Source organism: Bos taurus, chromosome 22 (genome assembly GCF_002263795.3).
Source record: "Bos taurus isolate L1 Dominette 01449 registration number 42190680 breed Hereford chromosome 22, ARS-UCD2.0, whole genome shotgun sequence".
Lineage (NCBI taxonomy): Eukaryota > Metazoa > Chordata > Mammalia > Artiodactyla > Bovidae > Bos > Bos taurus.
The window spans coordinates 7647146-7667860 of record NC_037349.1 but is presented as its reverse complement, the minus strand read 5'-3'; the positions used below and the strand labels follow the sequence as shown (position 1 = coordinate 7667860).

The 20715-nt window shown below is 47.6% G+C and overlaps 2 protein-coding genes and 1 long non-coding RNA gene across 6 annotated transcripts in view; 1 reads left to right on the top strand and 2 right to left on the bottom strand.

Annotated features, from left to right (window-relative positions):
• Positions 1 to 19726, top strand: part of UBP1 (upstream binding protein 1) — a 64500-nt gene extending 44774 nt beyond the window's left edge. For 2 of the 4 annotated variants that reach the window (XM_003587610.6, XM_015459482.3), the window contains 11 exons: positions 2000 to 2152; positions 2256 to 2366; positions 2815 to 2922; positions 7704 to 7807; positions 9988 to 10042; positions 10284 to 10377; positions 12920 to 13010; positions 13628 to 13734; positions 14626 to 14768; positions 15473 to 15524; positions 17870 to 19726. In XM_003587610.6, the coding sequence (XP_003587658.1) occupies positions 2000 to 2152; positions 2256 to 2366; positions 2815 to 2922; positions 7704 to 7807; positions 9988 to 10042; positions 10284 to 10377; positions 12920 to 13010; positions 13628 to 13734; positions 14626 to 14768; positions 15473 to 15524; positions 17870 to 17907 (1056 nt within the window). In that variant the 3' untranslated portion in view covers positions 17908 to 19726. The remainder of the gene's footprint in view (positions 1 to 1999; positions 2153 to 2255; positions 2367 to 2814; positions 2923 to 7703; positions 7808 to 9987; positions 10043 to 10283; positions 10378 to 12919; positions 13011 to 13627; positions 13735 to 14625; positions 14769 to 15472; positions 15525 to 17869) is intronic. The other 2 variants (XM_005222588.5, XM_003587609.6) reach the window with 2 other exon arrangements.
• On the bottom strand, positions 768 to 7708 carry LOC132343478 (uncharacterized). Its single transcript, XR_009492330.1, has 2 exons — positions 4559 to 7708; positions 768 to 3698 (listed from the first exon to the last, which is right to left on the bottom strand). It is a non-coding gene; the product is annotated as an uncharacterized lncRNA (long non-coding RNA).
• The window catches only part of FBXL2 (F-box and leucine rich repeat protein 2), a 111166-nt gene continuing 104683 nt past the window's right edge, over positions 14233 to 20715 (bottom strand). Inside the window, exon 16 of the transcript XR_009492294.1 lies at positions 14233 to 14397. The gene's annotated coding sequence lies outside the window, so the exon portion shown is untranslated. The remainder of the gene's footprint in view (positions 14398 to 20715) is intronic.

Below are 20715 nucleotides of genomic sequence, written 5' to 3'. Positions count from 1 at the left end.
TGTAAACTGTCTTGTAATGTCTTTTGTATATACAAACATACACTGTTAAATTGGAGTTAATGTACTAAGTTCAACATGTATAGACATTAACACATAGAGACCATCTGATGTGTAAAGCATTATTTAAATACTACGTTTATCACTGGTAGTAACAATAATCAAAACTTCTTGTCAGAATGTATTTGTCTGGAACAAAACCTATTTTTAAAGGAGATGATTGAAAATGGCACCCCACTCCAGTACTCTTCCCTGGAAAATCCCATGGACGGAGGAGCCTGGTAGGCTGCAGTCCATGGGGTCGCTAAGAGTCAGACACTACTGAGCGACTTCACTTTCACTTTTCACTTTCATGCATTGGAGAAGGAAATGGCAGCCCACTCCAGTGTTCTTGCCTGGAGAATCCCAGGGACGGGGGAGCCTGGTGGGCTGCCGTCTGTGGGGTCACACAGAGTCGGACACGACTGAAGTGACTTAGCATAGCATACTATAAAACGGAAAAGGCGATGGCACCCCACTCCAGTACTCTTGCCTGGAAAATCCCATGGACGGAGGAGCCTGGTAGGCTGCAGTCCATGGGGTTGCTCAGAGTCGGACAGGACTGAGCGACTTCACTTTCACTTTTCACCTTCATGCATTGGAGAAGGAAATGGCAACCCACTCCAGTGTTCTTGCCTGGAGAATCCCAGGGACGGGGGAGCCTGGTGGGCTGCTGTCTATGGGGTCACACAGAGTCGGACACGACTGAAGTGACTTAGCAGTACACTATAAAAAGTATAGTCTAGCTTTGTTTAAAAATATTTTAACACTGAAAATTTCAAACCCCATAAAAATAAGAGAAGATAATGAATTGTCTGTGTGCCCTTCTCCTGGCTTCTACAGATACTATAATTTCCCCTTTTGTTTCTTGGTGGAATACTGTAAAGCAACCCTCGGGCATTTCATTTGACTTGTGAATGCTCAGTTTGTATCTCCTAAGATATTAGTTTTTGAAAAAACAAATATATAGTATCATTATATGTAAAATAAAATCAACAGTAATTCTAATATTCAGTATATTCAAATTTGTCAGTGGTGGAATTAAAATTTGCTGAGTAGGTGATCTTTATATAGAAAAGGAAGATTGCTTTTAATTGCTAACCAGCCTAAGTAGACTCTGGTTTGTGTGAACTTAAGAGAATCTTTAGTATTTTGCATTTTTGGGTCCTCCAAGCAGTGTCCCCCGTCAGCTAATAGTCAGTAGGGCTGTGTTACTTGTTACTGTCTCATACTGTTCATCTGACAGGGTATCTGATTATGTGGTGAAAGAGGGATGTATGAGCTGGCTATATATCTCAGTGTTAGTGTAGAAATCAGTTTAACCTTGAGTTCTTCGAAGAGGAGACGTGTCGCCGTCAGAAATTACTAAAGTCTTGTTACTAACACTGTGCAGTACCCTGGAGTGTCCCCGAGGTGGCACAGGAAGAGGGGGCAGAAGTGGTGGGAAATGCGTCCACCCTCAGGAGCCTCAGATGGATGCCCGTGGAGCTAGGGATGAGCCTTGTGGACTGTGAAAGTCCCAGGCAAAGTGCCACAGGCTGATGACATAGGAACAGCAGCAAGGTGGCCAGCTGGCTGGGTTTTGGGGTCCTGGCAGTAGAGGGCAAACCCTGGGGCTGTAAGTAATGGCGTGACGGTTCCTGTGGATCGAGCCCCGTGCAGGTTCAGGACCATGGGTCTGGTCTGGGGCGGGGGTCGGGGACAGACTCAGGAAGGCCACTACACTGACGGTGCTCATCGCCGGAGCCTTTCCTGTGTTAGAGGTGAGGCCCTGGGGCAGGCAGTTCAGAGAGCCTCTGCTGGATCTGGGAAGGGGAAGTCCCGACAGATAGCTGGCTCATAGGTGGGAGTCTGTGTGAAAGGCTCTGGAGTTTCCCTGTGGCGGGACTTCTGAAAGGCAGCAGGGCTGAAGGGTGACCAGTGGGCAGGACTTGGACCCATTTCAGCTCGAGTCCTCTTCTAGGTACACTGCATCAGCACCGAATTCACTCCCCGGAAGCACGGAGGTGAGAAGGGAGTGCCTTTTAGGATCCAGGTTGACACCTTCAAGCAGAATGAAAATGGAGAATACACAGATCACCTACACTCAGCTAGCTGCCAAATCAAAGTTTTTAAGGTGAGAGCTGGAAAGCAGGCTTTGAGTAAGTGAGGCCTGGCGTTGCTTGTAAAAGGTGTGCGTCTGAGGCCTGATAGATGAAAAAGTCTGCTTTGTTTTTAAGCCAAAAGGTGCAGATAGGAAACAAAAAACGGACCGAGAGAAGATGGAGAAGAGAGCCGCGCACGAGAAGGAGAAGTACCAGCCGTCCTATGACACCACGGTCCTCACAGAGGTAATGCGGCGCCACTCCGGCTCTGCGGAGGAGCCGGGCCGTGCCCTCTGGCACCACCTCTGAGGATGAGTTTTGGCCGCGAAGGGTCCGGGAAGATTGGGTGGTCATTGGGCATAATGTTCTTGGTGAAAATCTGCGGGGAAAATACTCTTTAAATTGGGGGAGTTTAAGTGATTGGTTTCCTGGGTGGGGTCTGGAATGAAGATGCTGAAATCCCAGTCGGGTCTCGGAAGCAGACTTACTTTAAAATCCCCGAAGTTGGTTAGACATTAAGCCGGGACCCAGAACGTCCGATGTTTGTCACGTCTGGGGTTTTGCATCTTCCTAAAACCTTGGAATCCTGCTGGTCGGATGTTTGTTAAATCGGATGGTGGAGACATAAACAGGGTGTTAGATCTTTCTCTGTGTAACGAAAAGACATTGATCCCAATCTTTGGTGTTTGTCCAGATGAGGCTTGAGCCTATAATTGAAGATGCAGTTGAACATGAGCAGAAAAAGTCCAGCAAGCGGACTTTGCCAGCAGACTACGGTGATTCTCTGGCAAAGCGAGGCAGTGTAAGGGGCTTCTGCTTCTCTTTTCATTGTGCAAGAAACCTTGTGCAGTGTTAGATATAGGACCGACTCCCACTGAAACATAAAGCCAAATTTGTTTTTGATGTCCTTGTCCTGATTGAATTTGCTTTTGTTTAGACTCCTGCTTTCTGTTGGTTCCTCACTGAGGACAATTTCCTAAATCTAACACTTTAAAACAAAGTTGACCATATTGGGTGGTTTCGGAGGGGGAAAAAAAATGGCACCCAGAGCTGTGTTCACCCCCTGCCTCCTTCCTGTGCTCCTCTCCCTCCCTCTCTCCTTTGCACACAACACTCCCTTTATGAGCACTGACATTGATTGAACATTCTTGTAGTAAAATAGTTACTTCCGTGCAATTAAAAAAGGGTTTGTTTTCTCACGTGTGCAAGTGATAAGAAAATGTCATGGATACTCAGAGGAGTGATGGCAGCAGCCCGACAGCAGCCTGTGCAGTACTGTGTCCCCTTCCCGCACATGGCGCGAGAATGCGCGTCTGCACTTTGAAAAGCCTGTTCGGCAGCACTGGACTTGGGCTGTGTTAGCCTTTCCTCTTGGCGCCCGCACTGTGACCTTACGCTTCAGGCCGGCCGGGGGCACCTGGCTGCACTCGGCCCTGGCTCCCCACAGTGTGTATAGTCCAGGGGGCCCTTGGTTGAATATGAACTTGACCAGCTTAAGAAAGAAGGTCTTTATTTCATATTTCATCAAACAGTTGACAGAGGATTATCCTGTGGTATTAACTTAGATTAGTTCTATACCTGCAGTAAATGGAAACAGAAAACATTACTTTTTAAAAATAGCTGTCATCATATGTATTAATGACTACTGTATTCATCACTGCAGAGTTTGATGACTTTGACCCTTACACGCGCATTGGTAATTAACTGTAGACTATGAAGGCCACAGCCACTATCACAGGATTATTATTTCTGAAGTAAAGCATTGAGTGAAAATATTTTAAATGCTTCTGTACATAATAAAACTGAAAATATCCTTCTCTGAGGGGTAAGGGCCCCACACATGATGCATTTTCTTTAAGTGGGTTTTTTGGATTCATACCACAGGCGGTACGGAACCACTGTATACTCCTTCCCTCAAACGTCCACCCTCCAGTTTTATGTTTCTGTTCCCCTCATTTCCCAGCTGAAGACACAAATGGTTCTCAGTAAACTTCCTGGGGGGAAACCCTGGTAACGCAAGTCACTTTCCCCCTCTTGTTGTAAACTAGCTAAAATGAATGGGTTCTGATTATAAATTAAATGTGTTATAGCCCAGAACTAATTTGTAAACAGTAGAACTGTTAAGAATTCATGATTCTTAAGTCTGAAGTATGCAAAATGTCAGCAGATCAGTGGCCTGTCAGCAGATCAGCATGTCTTCCTGGGGTGCATTGCTTGCTGCCCCAGACTGCGTTTGGTTTGGTTTGGTTAAGACTAGGAGGTAGTTAGAGGTCTTCTTGGAAACGTGTTTGTTAAAAACAAGGTACAGATTAATTCCTTAGAAAAGAAAAGTCTGCGGCATTTTGTATATTTCTTCGAGTGCCTACAAAAGTCGGCCAGCATTTCTTACAGTTCTCTGAGAGTGACAGTTGGCTTTCAGTAGGAAGATCCAGACTTACCTGCTGAAACTGCATGGTGCCGTGTGAGACGGTCCTGCATGAACAGAGGCCACACCGTAGGTTCCCGAGAGCCCAGCACACCCGGGCCCTCCGCGTCTCTGTTGGTCTTGACATCTGAGCTGTGTTTCACGGGCCTGGATTTGGGCTGTCAGGGCCTGCGGTCTGCCAGTGGGTCCTCATTTTCTGTTCCTCCTGGGGAGGGACTTTGTTCACGGGGCACCACAGGTGCCACCCTGTGGGTCAGGGTCGGGTATTGCTGGAACCTTGCTGAAGCAGTACCATTGCTTACTTGTAAAGCCAGGGAAGAATGACAAGGTAGAAGAAACACTGAAAATACTCCTTGGTGTGCCTGCACCCTCCTAGGTCGAGACTAAGAAAAGCCTAGGAAAAAAGCACGTGGGAGAGTCTTGATGTTTCATCCAGCCTGGCCGTTGAAGAACCTGTGAAGGCCAGTTTGCATTGAGTGCTGGTTTTCCAGTGTTCAGTGAATCGAGTCTCTTAATTATCGGGCAAGTTTCAGATGTCAGTTAACAGCCCTACTTTTCTATGCTAGAAGAATCCAGATACGTAAAAGTGAAAAAAGCATGTTGATGGAATTACAGTAAATTTGGTGTCTTTGCTATACTTACTACCTGCCTCGAGCTATTGATGGCTTTGTTTCCTCAGTTATATACCTGGCAGTAATTACCAAAGCGGATTTGGGGAGACTCGATAGGAAAAGGTCAAAGCTGTTAAGATGTGCGTGTTATGCTGTGTTGTTGGAGTCTGAACTGGGGAAGATGGTGTAGCAGGAAGATCTGCCGTGTCGTGAAGGTGGCCGTGAGCATTTGGCGCCAGCAAGTCAGGAGACGTGTCGGGCGGCTCACAGGGTCTTGTGCTCCTCATTCTGTAGGTGTTGAGGAGGTCCTACTTGGTAAGCTGGAAAGAACAAAGGTCCTAGTTTGAAAAGAGCGGGCATTGTGAAAATGTCATGTACAGTGAACTTGGTATGACATGCCAGGGTTTAGCATGGCATTGTAGCCAGGTTAGACGTCATTTAGCTGTCAAGTTGATGACAGTTGAAACATCAAGTCTGCAGTCGTTTTCCCTGTTTCTGAGGGGCTGCCTAATGGGTAGTTGTGAAGAATGTTAAGATTCTGGGACTTGGTTTTATTTTCACCCATGTTACTGATGGGTGTCAGACACGCTGCTGAGCTGTAACCTTTGGGGAGACTTGGTTTCTGTCTTCAAGAGCCCTTCAGACTAGTGGTCTTGACTTCACACAAAAGAATTTTGAGAAAGAGTACAATTCCCTTGCACATTTTTAGATTGACATCTGAAAGTTTTCATCATAAATTTAAATAGTTGCAAAGGAAATAGTTTTCTGACACAGTGAATATTTGTATGTATGGCTTAAGGTGAAGCCAGCACATTACCCTCTAAGTTTGAAAGCTTGGTGGCTCAAATGGTAAAGAATCTGCCTGCAGTGCAGGAGACCCAGGTTTGATCCCTGGGTCGGCAAGATCCCCTGGAGGTGGGCATGGCAACCCACTCCAGTATTCTTGCCTGGAAAATTCCATGGTCAGAGGAGCCTGGCGGGCTACAGTCCATGGGGTTGCAAAGAGTCGGACACGACTGAGTGACTAACACTTTCACACTTCTTGATCTCATGTTTTCTCTTTCATTCCCCTTAAATAATTTTGTCCAAATAGGATATACTTTCATGCCTGAAAAACTTTTAAAAATCACCCTACTTTTTTTACCACAAACAAGTTGAAATTTCATTTTTAAAATTTCCTGTGACCATATAAAGCTTAAGTCAGTTGAGGAATTTAAAACTTATTATTTTTACCAATTTATCAGAATACAAAATCATATACATTTTGATGAATAATTGCTAAGTATAAAAATAGAATTGTTATTGGAAATGTATTTTGGATGATGAGGCTAGAACTTCTTATAACTTTTGTGTAGCTAAGAGAAACCTTGTTTGGATACATAGATTTTTCTTTGTAGCACTGTGTCATTCAGGCCCTGGAACTCCTTCTGAGATACCTGCCAGAAATTCCAGTGATCTCATTTTTGTATGCTCTGATGGATCCAGCTCAGTGTCTGTCAGCTGACAAGATGTCTTCCTGAATTATTTTGAAAGCAAAAAGTTGAAAACCCCTTGACATGTAGAATTTTTTTAGAGTCCTGTACTTCCTCAGTGTCCATCCGAGTATCTCTGAATGGTCTTTAGCCCAGTTTTTGGCAGAGTCTTGTGGCCTGCAGCCATGGCGAGAGAGGCGGCCTTTTCGTGTCAGTCGGGAGGAGGTGACGACGACCGTGGACCCTGGACACCGGGGGCGTAGTCAGGCTTGGAAGGAACCCCGTGGCGTGGGGTGGAGCCCTCCGCCCTCAGCGGCCGTGGCCTCCCCGGCCTGCGCGGCGTGTTGGCTTCAGCGTTGTCCGTGCGCGTAGCTGTATAGTTAACGTGTCTCCGGATCTTTGGCTCTGTATTTGGTCAGAACTGTGAAAAACACTGAAGTCCACTCTGCCCCTTCTAGATGATATGAACACATAGCTAGATGGCTGCAGGCAGTACCCTCTGCGGTTCTGGTGTTGTGACCCTGGGCCCATCTCTTCTTACTGGGGGATGGCTCCACCCGAGAGCGAGCAAGTGCCCGGTGCCGGGGCGCCTGCTCCTTGGGGAGGCGGGCGAGCGCCACACCCGGCGGGCAGTCGCGTCCCGTCAGCACACAGGGCTAGGCGGTGCTTGCGAGCCCTTGCTTGCCTCTGCTGCTGTTCAGACCTCGATAGGCAGGCACCTCCTGGGGAACGGATGAGGAGAAGGTGGACGTTCGCAAGATCACAATGCAGCGATCCTTAAGCGCACATCTGAAGCGCCTTTAGGCAAGTTGGCCGCTGTCCTCAGTCACCTCAGGGCCTGAGAGTAGTCAGGGTCTAGATGCTGCAACAGGTAGCATTTTCACCGATGCACACACATGCACGCACACGCGCACACACAGAGTCGGTCTGACGTGTTTCTGTGAGGTTGCTTGATGAATGTCAGGTGTCTTGTGTTTCATGATCTTGGATTTGGCCAGAGTAGAGAGTGAATACAAGAATATCTGCCACATCCTGGAGAAGCGAGTCATTCATGGATCTTTGTTTCTACCCGCAGTGCTCTCCGTGGCCCGACACCCCCACAGCCTACGTGAACAACAGCCCATCCGCAGCTCCCACCTTCACATCCCCGCCGCCGAGCGCCTGCAGCGTCCCGGACAGGTAGCGGCGTGCGTGACGCGCGGGGCCCCGGGCGGCCTCGCTCCGTTAGCTCCTCTCTTAAGTCACGGTGGCCTTTGGGTGTGTGTCTGGGGTACGTGGAAATGAGAAACAGTCTGTTGCTGAGCAAAATCGTCTTGTCGTCACCTTCCAGCTTTTTCCTTCCTAGCCCCTGTGCCTCACACACTCAAAGCCGTGGGACTCCGAAAAGGGTGCGCTTTCAAGATATCTTTCTTTGTGAGATAAAAATAACATTGATGAGGTTCACGGGTAGAGAGAAGAAGACTGAGTTCTTAAGGGGAAACTGACTTGAATAGGTTGTGGTTGTGTTTATGATAAGGTACACTGGTCTTTGATGTTCACCATAGCATACAAGGATTATTTTCTGCCCTGTTTCTTGCCTCTCCCAAAGACACTAATTTTTTAAAAAATTAAGTCTTTAGACTTAGAGGAAAGACTTTTCACTTGTAAAGGCTTGCTCTGGTTTCAGAAGTGGGCACGGTGGGCTTTGTCCGTCCTCTCTTCTGGCCTGTCAGCAGCAGCACCTGGTGAGTAGTTGGATCAGAGGGTCTTCACTCTCAGGACGCTTCTTACTGGGAAGGAACGCAACTTTCATAATAGAGTTAAAACCACAGAGGAACGAATTCCCTGTCAGCCCAGCGGGTAGAGCTCAGCACTCGTGCTGCAGCCCAGGTTCAGTCCCTGGCCAGGAAGGCCTCACAAGTCACATGGTGCAGCCAGAAAAAAAGGAAAACATTCTCATTTTTACACTACATGCTCACAAGGTCGGACTCAGCTCGGGCTGCTGTAATTAAACACCGCGGACTGAGTGGCTTATAAACGACAGGAGGTCACTCCTCCTGGTCTGAAGGCTGGACGCCCGGTTCCAGGGGCCTGCAGGATGGTCCTGGTGAGCAGTGTCTCCTGGGCTGTGGGCTGCGAGCCTGCGTATTCCTGTGCTAGCGAGTGGAGTGGAGGAGGCGCACTCCCAGTTCTCCGATCCCTCTCTTGGGGCTCCACTCTCACAGCTCCATCCACTGCTCATCATGTCCCAAAGGGCCCTCCTCCTAATAAACCATCCATCACGCTGCAGGAGGGTGGTTTTTTGAGGGAACATGAACATTTAGTCTGACAGGGTCTGGTGAGAAAAAGAGAGGGGGGAAAAAAAAGGCCTTTTCCCTGAGGAGATGGATGGATAAGAGGCCAGTTGTCTCCACGTAGGTTACTGTGCTTCAGGAGGTGGTGGTCACTCCTGGACGTGGGACCAGCTTGTTTCCACAGAGGGGACTGAACAGTCTTAGAAAGCTAAGAGGGGAGCGGTGAGATCATGCACACACCGGCTCACCAGATCTTTCCTGGGACCCCACTGTGGTCCCCACACTGTTCGGGGTGCTGGGAGATGAGTGAAGCCCCATCCGAAGGAGCTCAGGTTCCAGTGGGCAGGGGGCAGTGAACAGTTGGCATGATGGACCCGAGAACCTGGGGTGCGGGTGCTGAGAAGGGACCCAGAAGGCAAGTGTACCCCCGACGCAGCTGCTCTCACTCTTCCCTGGAAACACAGGATGGCGGCACACCCTGGCTCCTTTTGTTGTCCTGAATTTCACCCTCTTCAACAGCGGATAAATGGATTCATTAAAGGGGTATTATTTTCTATTTTGGCTTAGGTTCATTTAGATCATTTCTTATAGCACATTATTGAAGTAGACTTTCTTGCTGTTATTTTCCACTGTTTACCTTACTTGATTCTCATATTTTTTCCCTACCTAAAATGAATGAGAATCCTTCATTTTCTTGGCACCCCTGGAAATGGAGACCTTGTGTTTCATGAAACTTGACTTTCTTGCTAAACAGATGGAGAGGCTGCAAATGAAACCATCTTCTGGTGTCTTAATCTTTTTTTCTTTTGGCCACATTTGTGTAGTTTGTGAGATTTTAGTTCCCAAACCAGGAGTCAAACCATGGCAGTGAACGCACCAAGGCCTAACGACTAGGCCACCAGGAAACTCCCTCGTGTCTTGATCTTATCGCCATACTGACTCCCTGACCAGTTGTGCAGACACTGTTTTTGCATATTTACGTTGCTCTGTCCCACGGTGTTAAATTCACGTAGTATCCTTTAATGTCCTAATTAAAAAATATATATATAACAATCACCCTTTTCTTCCTTCCTTCCTTATCCCCAGCAATTCTTCTTCCCCAAATCATCAGGGAGATGGAATTCCACAGGCCTCTAGTGAAGTAAGTGTCTTTACCCTAACTTCTCATGCATTCAGGGTCCTGCATCGTGAAGCCTCTGGCAGAGACTTGAATCACTGTTCGGGTCACCGAATGCTTACACCCCTGCTCTTTGTGGGTGTGCTGAACTGTAAACGTGCAGGCTTTCTGTGTTGTGTTTACATGTCCTGTAACATGCCAGCGGCTTGGGTGGGTGTTGGTCTAGATAGTTTCCTCCGTTTACGTTCATCTCTTCTGTTGACAGCAGCTTCAGCCTTCAGCCACGATCCAGGAAACACAGCAGTGGCTGCTCAAAAACAGATTCTCTTCCTACACAAGACTGTTCTCCAACTTTTTAGGTATGCTTGTGTTTGTGTACACGCACACGTACAGTTTACTTGTTCTGTACTATTATTGGCCGTAATTAAATACTGGAGCAGAAGCTGTGTACAGAGTCATAAGCTGCCCAAGCCTGTGGGGGAGGCCCTGTGTCCCCCAGCGTCCCCAGCGGTGGCATCGTGCAGACCCTTGGTGCAGTATCAGAACAGGAACTCCATGCTGTTTCACCAGGTTTACACGCCCTTGTTTTACATAGGTATAAATGCTTATGCACAATTTTTTTCACTTTATTAAGTTTATGTAAAATAATTTTGGCTTTGCATAAGTTGCAAAGATAACGCAGATGTCCCCGTGCCCCCTTCACTCAGCTCGTTACATAGCTGTAGTTCGGTGTCAAAACCAGGAGCTTGGCTTTGCCGCCATGCGTGTGCATGGCGTCATTGCTGTCACACCCGTAGGCCCGTATAACCACCACCACCGCTGGAGTCAGGGTACAGAATGCTGACGCCGCCACAGGGGTCTCCCTAGCACCAGTACCCCTCTCCCACCATCCCTAACATCTGGCAGCCATTAATCTGTTTTCTGTCTCCATGATTTTGTCGTTTTGAAAACGTCACATAAACGGAATCATATAATACGTTACCTTTCCTCTCAGATGGATGTGAGGGCGTGGTGCTAAGGCGTCGTGTCAGTGCTTCCTCTTCACTGCTGTGTAGCATACAGGGTAGGGATGTGCTCAGATACGGATTTTTACAGACACACGTTTTCTCTTGCCTGGTAAGCTAAGGAAGTATTTAGATGGAACGTTAGAAGGGACCAGGCAGTGCTGCTTCCGGGGTGCTGTGGGAAGGCCGCTGGGAGGCACGATAGTAGCCAGCAGGGGCAGCGTTTCCTAGACATGTGTAGCCCTGGGCCCTTTCCCTGCAGAACACTTATGACGTGGCCCAGCCCGGCTCCTTCTGGGCCACAGTGCGGTGGCAGCTGGCTCTCCCAGCCTTTTAAGAGAGCAGAGCATGTGCACCCAGCTGCCCAGAGCAAAGCTTGGTCTCCCGAGGAACACGGCTCCTGTCTCATCAGCCCTCTGTTGCTGTGCTTGTGCCACGAGCAGTCACTCCTCGGGCAGCACTTTGTCTCTTTAAAATGAAAGTACTGGGTTTTTTCTCATTTGCTAGCCGAGATCCACACTTTGATGATTTATCTATGGAAGAGCTACACATTTCAGTGTGTGTTGGGGAGGAGCCCCTGGGGTGCTCACGGGGGAGATGGGAAGAGCCCCGAACACTGGGGAGATGGGCAGCCCTGCCGGTGGCGCCAGGGTCCTGTTCTGTGAGACGCACGCATATTGAGGTTTTGTGAGTGGTAGTCACTAGGGCTTGGCCTCCTGCCTTCTGCTGCCCCACAATCCAGAGGTGGGGGAGGCGGCTTCCTGCTCCGAGCCCGTCGGGCACTCAGAGAGGACCGTGCCTGTCCAGCTCTGTGCAGGTGGCAGCTGTGCTCCCAGGTTGCGCCTCTCCGCTCCTGTTGGCAGAAGGTCCTGGCAGAGGCAACAGCACCTGGCTCTGCCCCCTGACTCGAGAGACAGCCCCGTCGGTGCTCGTGCCTCACAGGAGACGTGCTTCTCTGGTCTCTCTTTCACAAACTAGAAAATTATGAGACTCGTAACATTCAAGCCCTCAAAAGTAGATAATAACTCCATTATCTTGTTACATATGTGAGTGGATATTCATCATATGGAAGTCATGCTTTATTTAATCGAGGGCATCGTAGTTTCCCCAATAAACTGCATCTTGACCATCAATAAAGGGGGAAAACAAAAGGCTGTGGACACACTCAGACATTGAACTTGTCTGCAGAGCTCCTGTGGCATTCGACCAGCTCCAAGGCTGGGTGACCAGCCTCTGTGAGTCTCATTCTCTGCCACTCCCCCCACCTCCCTTTTCTGTTCTGCTTTAAAGCAAATCCTGGACACCATGCCATCCATGTACACACCAAATATTTACAGAGGAAATCTTCAGTATAATACGCAGTTCTCTGCCATGCTTTTGTATTAAAACTGGCTTCTGTGGCAGAGTTGTTGTTGCTGGACTGTATGTAGCAGGTTACAGAATACAGAGGCCTAATCCCAGCTCTGCTGACAACCTGCTTGCCTTTGGGCAGGTCTGACTTCCATTGCTTCCTTTTGTAAGTTAAAGATTGGCCTGGGTCATCTCACGGTGAACTGTCGGGTCATGATCATGTTAATCCTCGCAAGCACCACTCAGCCAGAGTAGGTCGAGCGGCAGTCCCGCGCTGGGAACAGTCCGCCCTGTCAGCCGCGCTTGTCGCTGCGATTAACCGGCCTCCGGGCTCCCGAGCTCCTCCTTGACACAGGATGTGAGAGCCGGCATCCTGTGTCTGAAGGACAGGCGTGTGTGTGTCTGTGTTGTTCACATGGATATGTACACATAAGAGAGCCGCGATGGTTTTGAAGGACACTGAACTGAAGACGGGCGCCACCAAGCAGCCTGTCCTGCTGGGTCTCCCCCAGTTCCCGGAGAGGATTCTCTCTTTGCTCTTCTCCAGGTGCCGACTTGTTGAAACTGACCAAGGAGGACCTAGTGCAAATCTGTGGTGCCGCCGACGGGATCCGGCTCTATAATTCCCTGAAGTCAAGGTAAAACATGGAGTTTAAAAGGGGCTGTTCTGCTTGAAATGAGGCCCTGCCCTTGTTCGTGCGGGGCTGTGGGCAGCTGGGCCACGCTGGGCCACCGTGCGGGCGCCTTCAGGCAGGCCCAGATGCGGCCCAGGCACTGAGGGCAGCGGCGGACCCCAGACTAGAAATGGGGCCTGCACGACTGGGCTTGCTGCCAAGAAAACAAACTTCTCGTTTCGGTCAGCTCTGGTCATGTGACACTACTGAACAGTTGTTAGAAATGTAAACTGTGTTGGCTTTCAAGATCCATTTACTGTCGTTGCTATTTCTAGACTTGTGAGAATTGCGTTAAACTGAATTTTACTGATGTTAAACTGCTGATATAACGTTGAAACTTAAATTCACCAGCATCTATCTGACCATCTCAATGGTTTAGAGTCTGGATCATCAGATTAGACCACCTGTGCTAACCTGTGATAGTTGGTGTGAGGTGTGTGTTTTTATATTCTTACCGGTAAATTGTCTCGTATAATGAAGTAGCCTTGTCAAGTCCTCCTAAGGAACTAGCCCCTAGCGCCCGCGTAGCTGCCCATGCGCAGCGCCGCCCCCGGCTCACGAGCGCTGTCTTCTGGTTGCAGGTCGGTGCGGCCCCGCCTGACCCTCTACGTCTGCCGCGAGCAGCCGGCGCCGCAGGGGCAGCAGCCGGCGGCGGGTGGGGGCGAGAGCGGCAGCGCCACGCCCTTCGGTGGGTATGGTCGGTGGGTATGGCGGGGGTGGGTATGGGCGGGGGTACCCTCTGCTTCCTGTCACTGCCCTGCGGAGTGGGTGGGGGCCGCCTGGTCGAGGCGGCCGCTGAGAGGCAGCGCCCTTCTCAGCTGTTCTGATTAAGTTTCATCTTATGAGAACGCGTGCAGGCCCTGCCCCAGAGCTCCTTATCCCTGTTTGGCTTTCATCAGTAGCTGAGCAGGACCTGCGGGGGCCCGGCTCCCTGCAGGTGTGCTGTCTCCGTGGGGCCCAGGGCTTCTCCGGAGCCAGCAGCCTCCGGGGCCCAGGGCTTCTCTGGAGCCAGCAGCCTCCTGGGCCTGGCGGCCGCTTCCTTAGCTTCTCTTGCACTGTCTTTCACACTGTTCTGAATCCTTTGGGGGACACGTAGGTTTTATTCTTTAAGATAAATTTCTAGTAGGTTTACTGAATCAAAAACTGTGACCTCTTTGGAGTTCTTTTTATATATTGCTAGAAACACTTTTTGAAAACAACTTTATTTTGCTATAATTTATATATCATAAAATCCTTCCATTGCAAGTATACAGTTCAAGGGTAGTATATCCACAATCTGCAGCCATTGCCATCATCCAGTTTTAGTCTCATTGCTCCACAGTGATCCTCTGTGCCCATCTGTACTCTGTTCCTGTTTGCGTTTAATAAAAAATTATAACCACAGATATTTTTGTACAGGTTAATGTTAATTACATGTGTACGCATAAATAATATATTTAAATGGGTAGCAAGGGGGAAATACTCATCTTTTTTGTATCTTATTTCTTTAGTACTTTGAAAGGTGTGACCTTCCCATAGATTAGGTGGAAAACAGATCAAAGATGACTGCTTAAAATGCTGTTCGTATTTTTTATTTCAGTTTATCATGCAATCTACTTGGAAGAAATGGTTGCCTCAGAAGTTGCTAGAAAACTTGCGCTGGTGTTTAATATTCCTTTCCACCAAATTAACCAGGTTTACAGACAGGGTCCCACTGGTATTCACATTCTTGTTAGTGATCAGGTAACTGGCATGCCCTTTCCTCCTTTACACTGGTGTTTGCTTTTGTATGTACTGCTGAAGAGCTGTAGGAAAACTCTGTGGCCTCTTTTGCCAGTACTCATGAGTCAGAGTTGGGAATCAAAATTGGGAGGAATTTATAACCAAGAGTTGAGGTGTCCTGGGTGGCAGAAGGAATGCAGATTAAGGAGAACCACGGCTCAGGTCCCACCAGCTTTGAACTCTGACACCGGTCATGGGGAGACTCCAAGTTCCTGGGGTTTTGACCCTTTTTATGTAAAAGCGAGGCATCTGGATGGGCTTTCCTTTTGTTTTCCTATCTGATGACTGGTGTTAAGAAGCAGGGTAGGAGGGCAGTTCTCCCTCTCCGTGTTCCGTGAGAAGCAAGCAGTGATGGAAGTGCAGCTGCAGCAGCTTTTTGTCCATGTCTGTGCCCGAGAGCCCGGTGGGGACCGCCCGCTGTGGGCCTACGGGTGCCGGGCCAGAGTGCGGGGACCCCCGTGAGTACGAGGTCAGCACAGGGCAGGCCGCACACCAGGTGTAGGCCCGTGACCTCACACAGCCTTCATGAAGTGCTGTTTTGAATGTTGAGTCCTGTACTTGTGCAGCCATATATGTGTTTTTATAGTTTTCTCTCACAAATTTTAATCTTTCCTAATCAGTTAAGACACTTGGATATTAATTATACATCTGCTTTATCCTTCTAGATGGTTCAGAACTTTCAAGATGAGAGTTGTTTTTTATTCTCCACAGTAAAAGGTACTTTGCATGTGTGTGTGTGTCTTGAAATGCTAGAATCATGAAAGATGGCATGCCTGAAATCAGCAGTCATCTTGTGTCTGGCTTTGCAAATGCTGGTTTTACCAATCTTAAGTAAGTTTGAAAAATGAAGTCAGACACTGTCTCATGACAGAAACAGAAATTAGCAAATAAGAGGAGTCCATCCTTCTGGATGCCTGGAGAAAAATCCCAGTCTATTCAGCCAACATTTCACTGAGCACCTCATGTCAGACACATGCTGTCAGTGCTGGAAAGGTCTTCCCCTGCTCTAGTGGGGAAAGCAAACCAGAAAAAGTCAACAGATGCACGCAAATTACAAATACGGAGTTTAGCTGCCATGAAGGAATGGGGAAGTGTGGTGCTCATGGACACAGGCGTCTGGGCTGGGCACACAAAGCTCTTGGGCGGTCTCTGAGGAGCAGCACCCAGGCGGGGCAAGGCTGTCGCAGAGAAAGGAGCTGGGCTGCTCTGGAGGCCTGCGGGCCAGCAAAGCAGGAGCCAAGTCTGGTAGGCAGTGTAGTGGTGGGAGCTTAGACTTTGAAATGCACTGCAAAGTCAGTGATTTGTTTGTAAACAAATGAATAATGTGAGTACGTTTGTCTTTTCTTCCACTGTTCCAACTCTGTAGAGACAGAAGGTGGGAGAAGTGGAGGCGGGAGGTGTCCTCTAGGCCAGAGGGGAGGGGGTTTTGGACAGTGACAGGGCCTGCTGAGCCCCACACGGGAGGAGCAGCGGCCGTGACTCTTACAGGAGCAGCTGCGCAGGCGGTGGCCACAGTGGAGGGGAAGGTAGCGTTGAGAGCGCCTCCAACCCTCTTTGGGCTGCTGCGCGTGACTTGGGACAGATGGTTGCTGGGGGTGTCATCAGAGCAGTGGACAAGAAGGCAGCTGGAGCTGGCAAGGTTTCCCACCTCTGGCTAGCAAGCTCAGAAGGCTGAGTGAATATTATCACCCTAGTTAATCAGGGGTGGAAGAACAGTCTCAGAACTATGTGTGTCAATTGGTCATTTAATAGTAAAAAGTCTGCTTAGTGGTAACAATGTATCATAAAACTTTCAGAAGGATAAGGAGACTTGTGGACCATTTGTGTGTGGCAGTTTTTAGTTTTTAAAATCAGTACTTTTTAATGTAAACAACTTGATTAAATATGTCACAGAATTTGAGATCCATTAAAAAATAAGTTTGCAAAAAGTTGAGATTTCATTTTAGGACATGGCAATGTCCAGTTAATTATACCCGCTGGGGCTGGCAGGAGATACTTGGATTTTAGATGTAATTTAACCTTCAGCGTGTCTTTGGTGATTCAAAGCTGTAGAAATCCTTCAGGTTATGGAGGGAGAGAATGTGAAGAGCAGGCCCAGATGGGGCTCAAGAGACTTCCAGTTAAAGGGTTAGTTAAAGGAGGGTTTCTTAAATGTCAAGTTATTATGAGAAGAGACCTTTAAGATCTAAATCCAGTCTTAGCAAGAAAGCTGCACCTCAAAGAGCAAGATGTCCTGTGTCACTTTTTCCTGGTAAGTTACTCAAAAGAGTAGCCCCCCTCGAAGCGAGGGGCTGAACTGAGGCCTTCACCCTGCTGGACGTGCCTCAAGCCAGCAAGGTACCTGCAGGGCTGTTGAGACTGTGAACTGACCCCCTGCTGTTTTCTGTACACAGCCCTGTTAAGACTAGCACCCTTTCCTCCGTTTTTCATTCTCAAAGCAATAGTGTTTAGTCTGCAAAACTGACACCGTCTGTAACAAAGGCAGTTCAGAGCATGTGGCTGTGTCCTGTGACGGCAGCGCGCGTCTAGTGTAAGGCATCACAGGATGCCCCCCATCTCAGTGTCCTGGTTTTAGACGTTTGTCCTTATGACAGATTTCATTTGTTCCTTGATGAATGTGTGCACTGCTTCTCGCCATCTCCTGAGAAACACTAGGCCAGCAGGCAAAGCTGGTGATTATTAATTATTCCAGAAAAGGTGGGTATAAGTATCCAGTTTATTCGATGGTCTCTGCCATGTGCTCAGACAAGCGGCAGAGGGAGTGTGGACATGATGTTTTGGGGCGGGGGGCTGGAGCAGGTTAATCAGCTTTTTTCATCTACAATACTCTGAGCTGGGCTAGGAGGCTGTAGGGTGAGAGCAATGTTTAATATTTTCTTTTTTTTTTTTTAGTGAGTTATGTTTTTAGATTTATTTTTAATCAAAGGATACTTGCATTACAATATTGGTTTCATTTCTGCATACATCAATATGAACTAGCTCAACTTAGTCTTGATTCTCCAGTCTAGTAAAAAAACAAAAACAAAAACGTCGAGCGGTAACGTCCCTTCCTTTTTCCGCAGCTGAAAATGGTGGTGGCGTCCACATCATTTTGAAGTGACGTCTTCCGTAGTCTGAACTCTATTCAGCACCAAATAAAAGTCACGCTTAAAAGTGTGTGAAGACTGAATCCAAGAAGTCTTGGGATTGGATTTTACCATATGAAATGTTTCATATTGAAAACATAGGATGACCTTCCTAATGAGCTGGACGAGAGGCGCGCCTGCCCCGGTGCCCTCGGCGGCCTCGCCGGGACAGCGCACGCGGCCCGCGCAGGTGGCCGCCTGCCCCCTACCCGAGGCCAGTGCACAGTTCCAGAGCAGCCTCTGCTGTCTTTTTACACTGTATGCGGTTTGGAGATGAATGTAGACGTACTGTGGGCATTGACATTTCTGGGCCAGTGTGGTGTCTGTGGCCTGGACCTTCTGCTGACCTGGGCGGGGACAGGCCGCCGCGGACACGGGCGGACCGGCGGTCAGGGGAGAGGCGCAGCGCTTCTCCGAAAATCATGTCTAAGGGTGTGCGTCTGCGGGATCATGCCGGATCGGGGAGGATCCAAGCCAGGAAGACAGGCTTGAAGCAAACTGCATTATCAAGAGTACCTTGGTGAGAGGATCAGTGTAAATCCTAATAGGTACAAAGACTTCTGTGTTTTTGCTTTGTCACAGATTTATTGGAAAACTTTTTGCTTCTGCTTCCATTTTTAGCATTTGTTTCTGGTTTTCATTTTTGAATCCCAATGCCTTTTAAACTCATGTGGTTTTCTTTCTCCTTTTTCTGTCTCCAACCATTTAGCAACCGCCTCCCCCCACCCCCTTCCTATTAAACATTTTTAAAGCCCTGTCCTGGACATTGGAAATACACCTAAGCAGGACAAAACAGCGTGATAGCTCGTAACTTGGTGTTAGGGGTCTTCATCATCAGGAGTTGAAATCATCCTCGGAACACTAGACATCACAAACACTATCTGCACCGTCAAAATCCCTCCCTCCTCCAACACGGAGCTTCAGTGCGATCATGGGTAACGTTCTGGAGATTATTTAGGGACTTTTAGACACCACACGATAGCTTTTTTCTTCTATAAAAAGAGTGCCTCTTTCACAAAACCAAATGCTTGTCGGCCAGTATACTTTTCAAAGGGAATCACTGTTTTTGCAATTTTTTCTACTATCTTTCTCTCTTCCCTTCACCCAAAGCCTTCCCAAAGTTCATCAGCAAGCATTTGAGGCCTGTGGTGTACTAGACCCAATTAAAAAAAAAAACTTCAATTGCATTTTAATTACACCATCTCTGTCTGTCTACCCAGCGTCTTGGTTTTGAGTATTTTGATGCTTGAGTTTGAAATCTCTCCCCAAAGCCAAAACTGCTCCAGTGGTAAAAGCTCTGTATTTTGTTTGATTCATAAAGGGGGTTATTTGATATTCAAAGAAAAAGTACGATCCTTCAATACTCCATCTCTGGCCTGAAAATATCCCTCACTTGTATAGACGCCAAGCTGGAGCGCGTTCCTTTCTGTCATTCCCCCTTTGCTTTCCTACGACCACATGTTTTCTGTACCAATCACTTGGGAAAGAAGTGAGCTCTCTCTTCATTGTTTTAGAGTTTTGCTTGTCTATTTAGCATTCCTTTTTGAGTCTCAAGATTTATGGAACAATAAATGTCATTTAATGCTGTGTGCTATTTTGAATTCATCAGGTTTTTACAAGTGGGGTTAAAAAAAGAGCTCGTCAAACTTGAAATTACACCAAGCAGCATTGAACATTAGTCTGTCCCAGTGAAACAGGTTAAATTATGGCACCAGCAAATTTGCTACTTTGTTTTTTTAATAGTAGGATGTACACATTTCAGTATAATAAATGTTTTCCGATTGTTTTTGCAAATGTGTGTCTCATTTAAAATCCAAGTTCCTGCCCTTGCACTTCATGCCCTAGAATCAAGCAGCTCACTATGTGTGTTCTGAGTGCACACGGGTCCAGAGGGCGTCAGAAGAGCTGGGGGGTGTGTTCCTTTCAGTTTGTTGTTTTCTCAAAGCAAATGCAACCGAGCACAGACAGGTCATGGCTTACATTTTAAAGAGGAAGCAAACCTGCTCTCCTTACAGAGGTCCTGCTGCTTTGTAACTGCAGTGCTATGTCATTCAGCCAGAGTCCAACAGCTTTGAGAGGTTGTAGCCATGCTCCAAAGAGATAATGTATGGAAGGTCCTGGTCATTTAAATTTTTAAAATGGAAACTATACTCATAGCTTTCTGCAGCCCCCATTTCCCCCATACACAGTCATGTAGATGTATGTTTAAATAACTGCTATGGCATACATACAACTTTTAGATCAGGAAATACTAGAGTATATAAGGCTGCAAAATCACCAGGACTAATGCTTTTTCTGATAATCCTCTTAATTGACTTATCTGCCTTCTCTCCCCAGAATGCAACTGAGGTCTTGTATTCTAAATGATTCTAAAACTTTTCACCTAATAGAACCCTAACTCTATTAGAACTATTTCTGGTCGTGGGAAATTTCTCGTTTGCTGTTTCTCTTCAGCTTCTCAGGAGCTCTGGGCTTTTAAGTTTGGTTGCTAAGAAGGGTTAGCACAGAGGTTCAGTGAAGGTCACAAGTCTGGCAGCACAGAGTAGAAACCAGATCAACTTATCAGATTTCAGATAACATTAGAACGCCTGAGTTTGGAAAATGGTTCTGGTCAGATATGTCTGCCACAAGATAATAGCAATAAAACCCTCTGACTGCAATGGTTTATTCACTTTTATATAAGTCTCAAAGGTGCCAACCCTTCACTGAGCTGAGTTTTAAGTGTGTAAAATTTTTGAATAGTTCTGGTGTAACTTGATTTCTAAGACTTAAAATAAACTTGG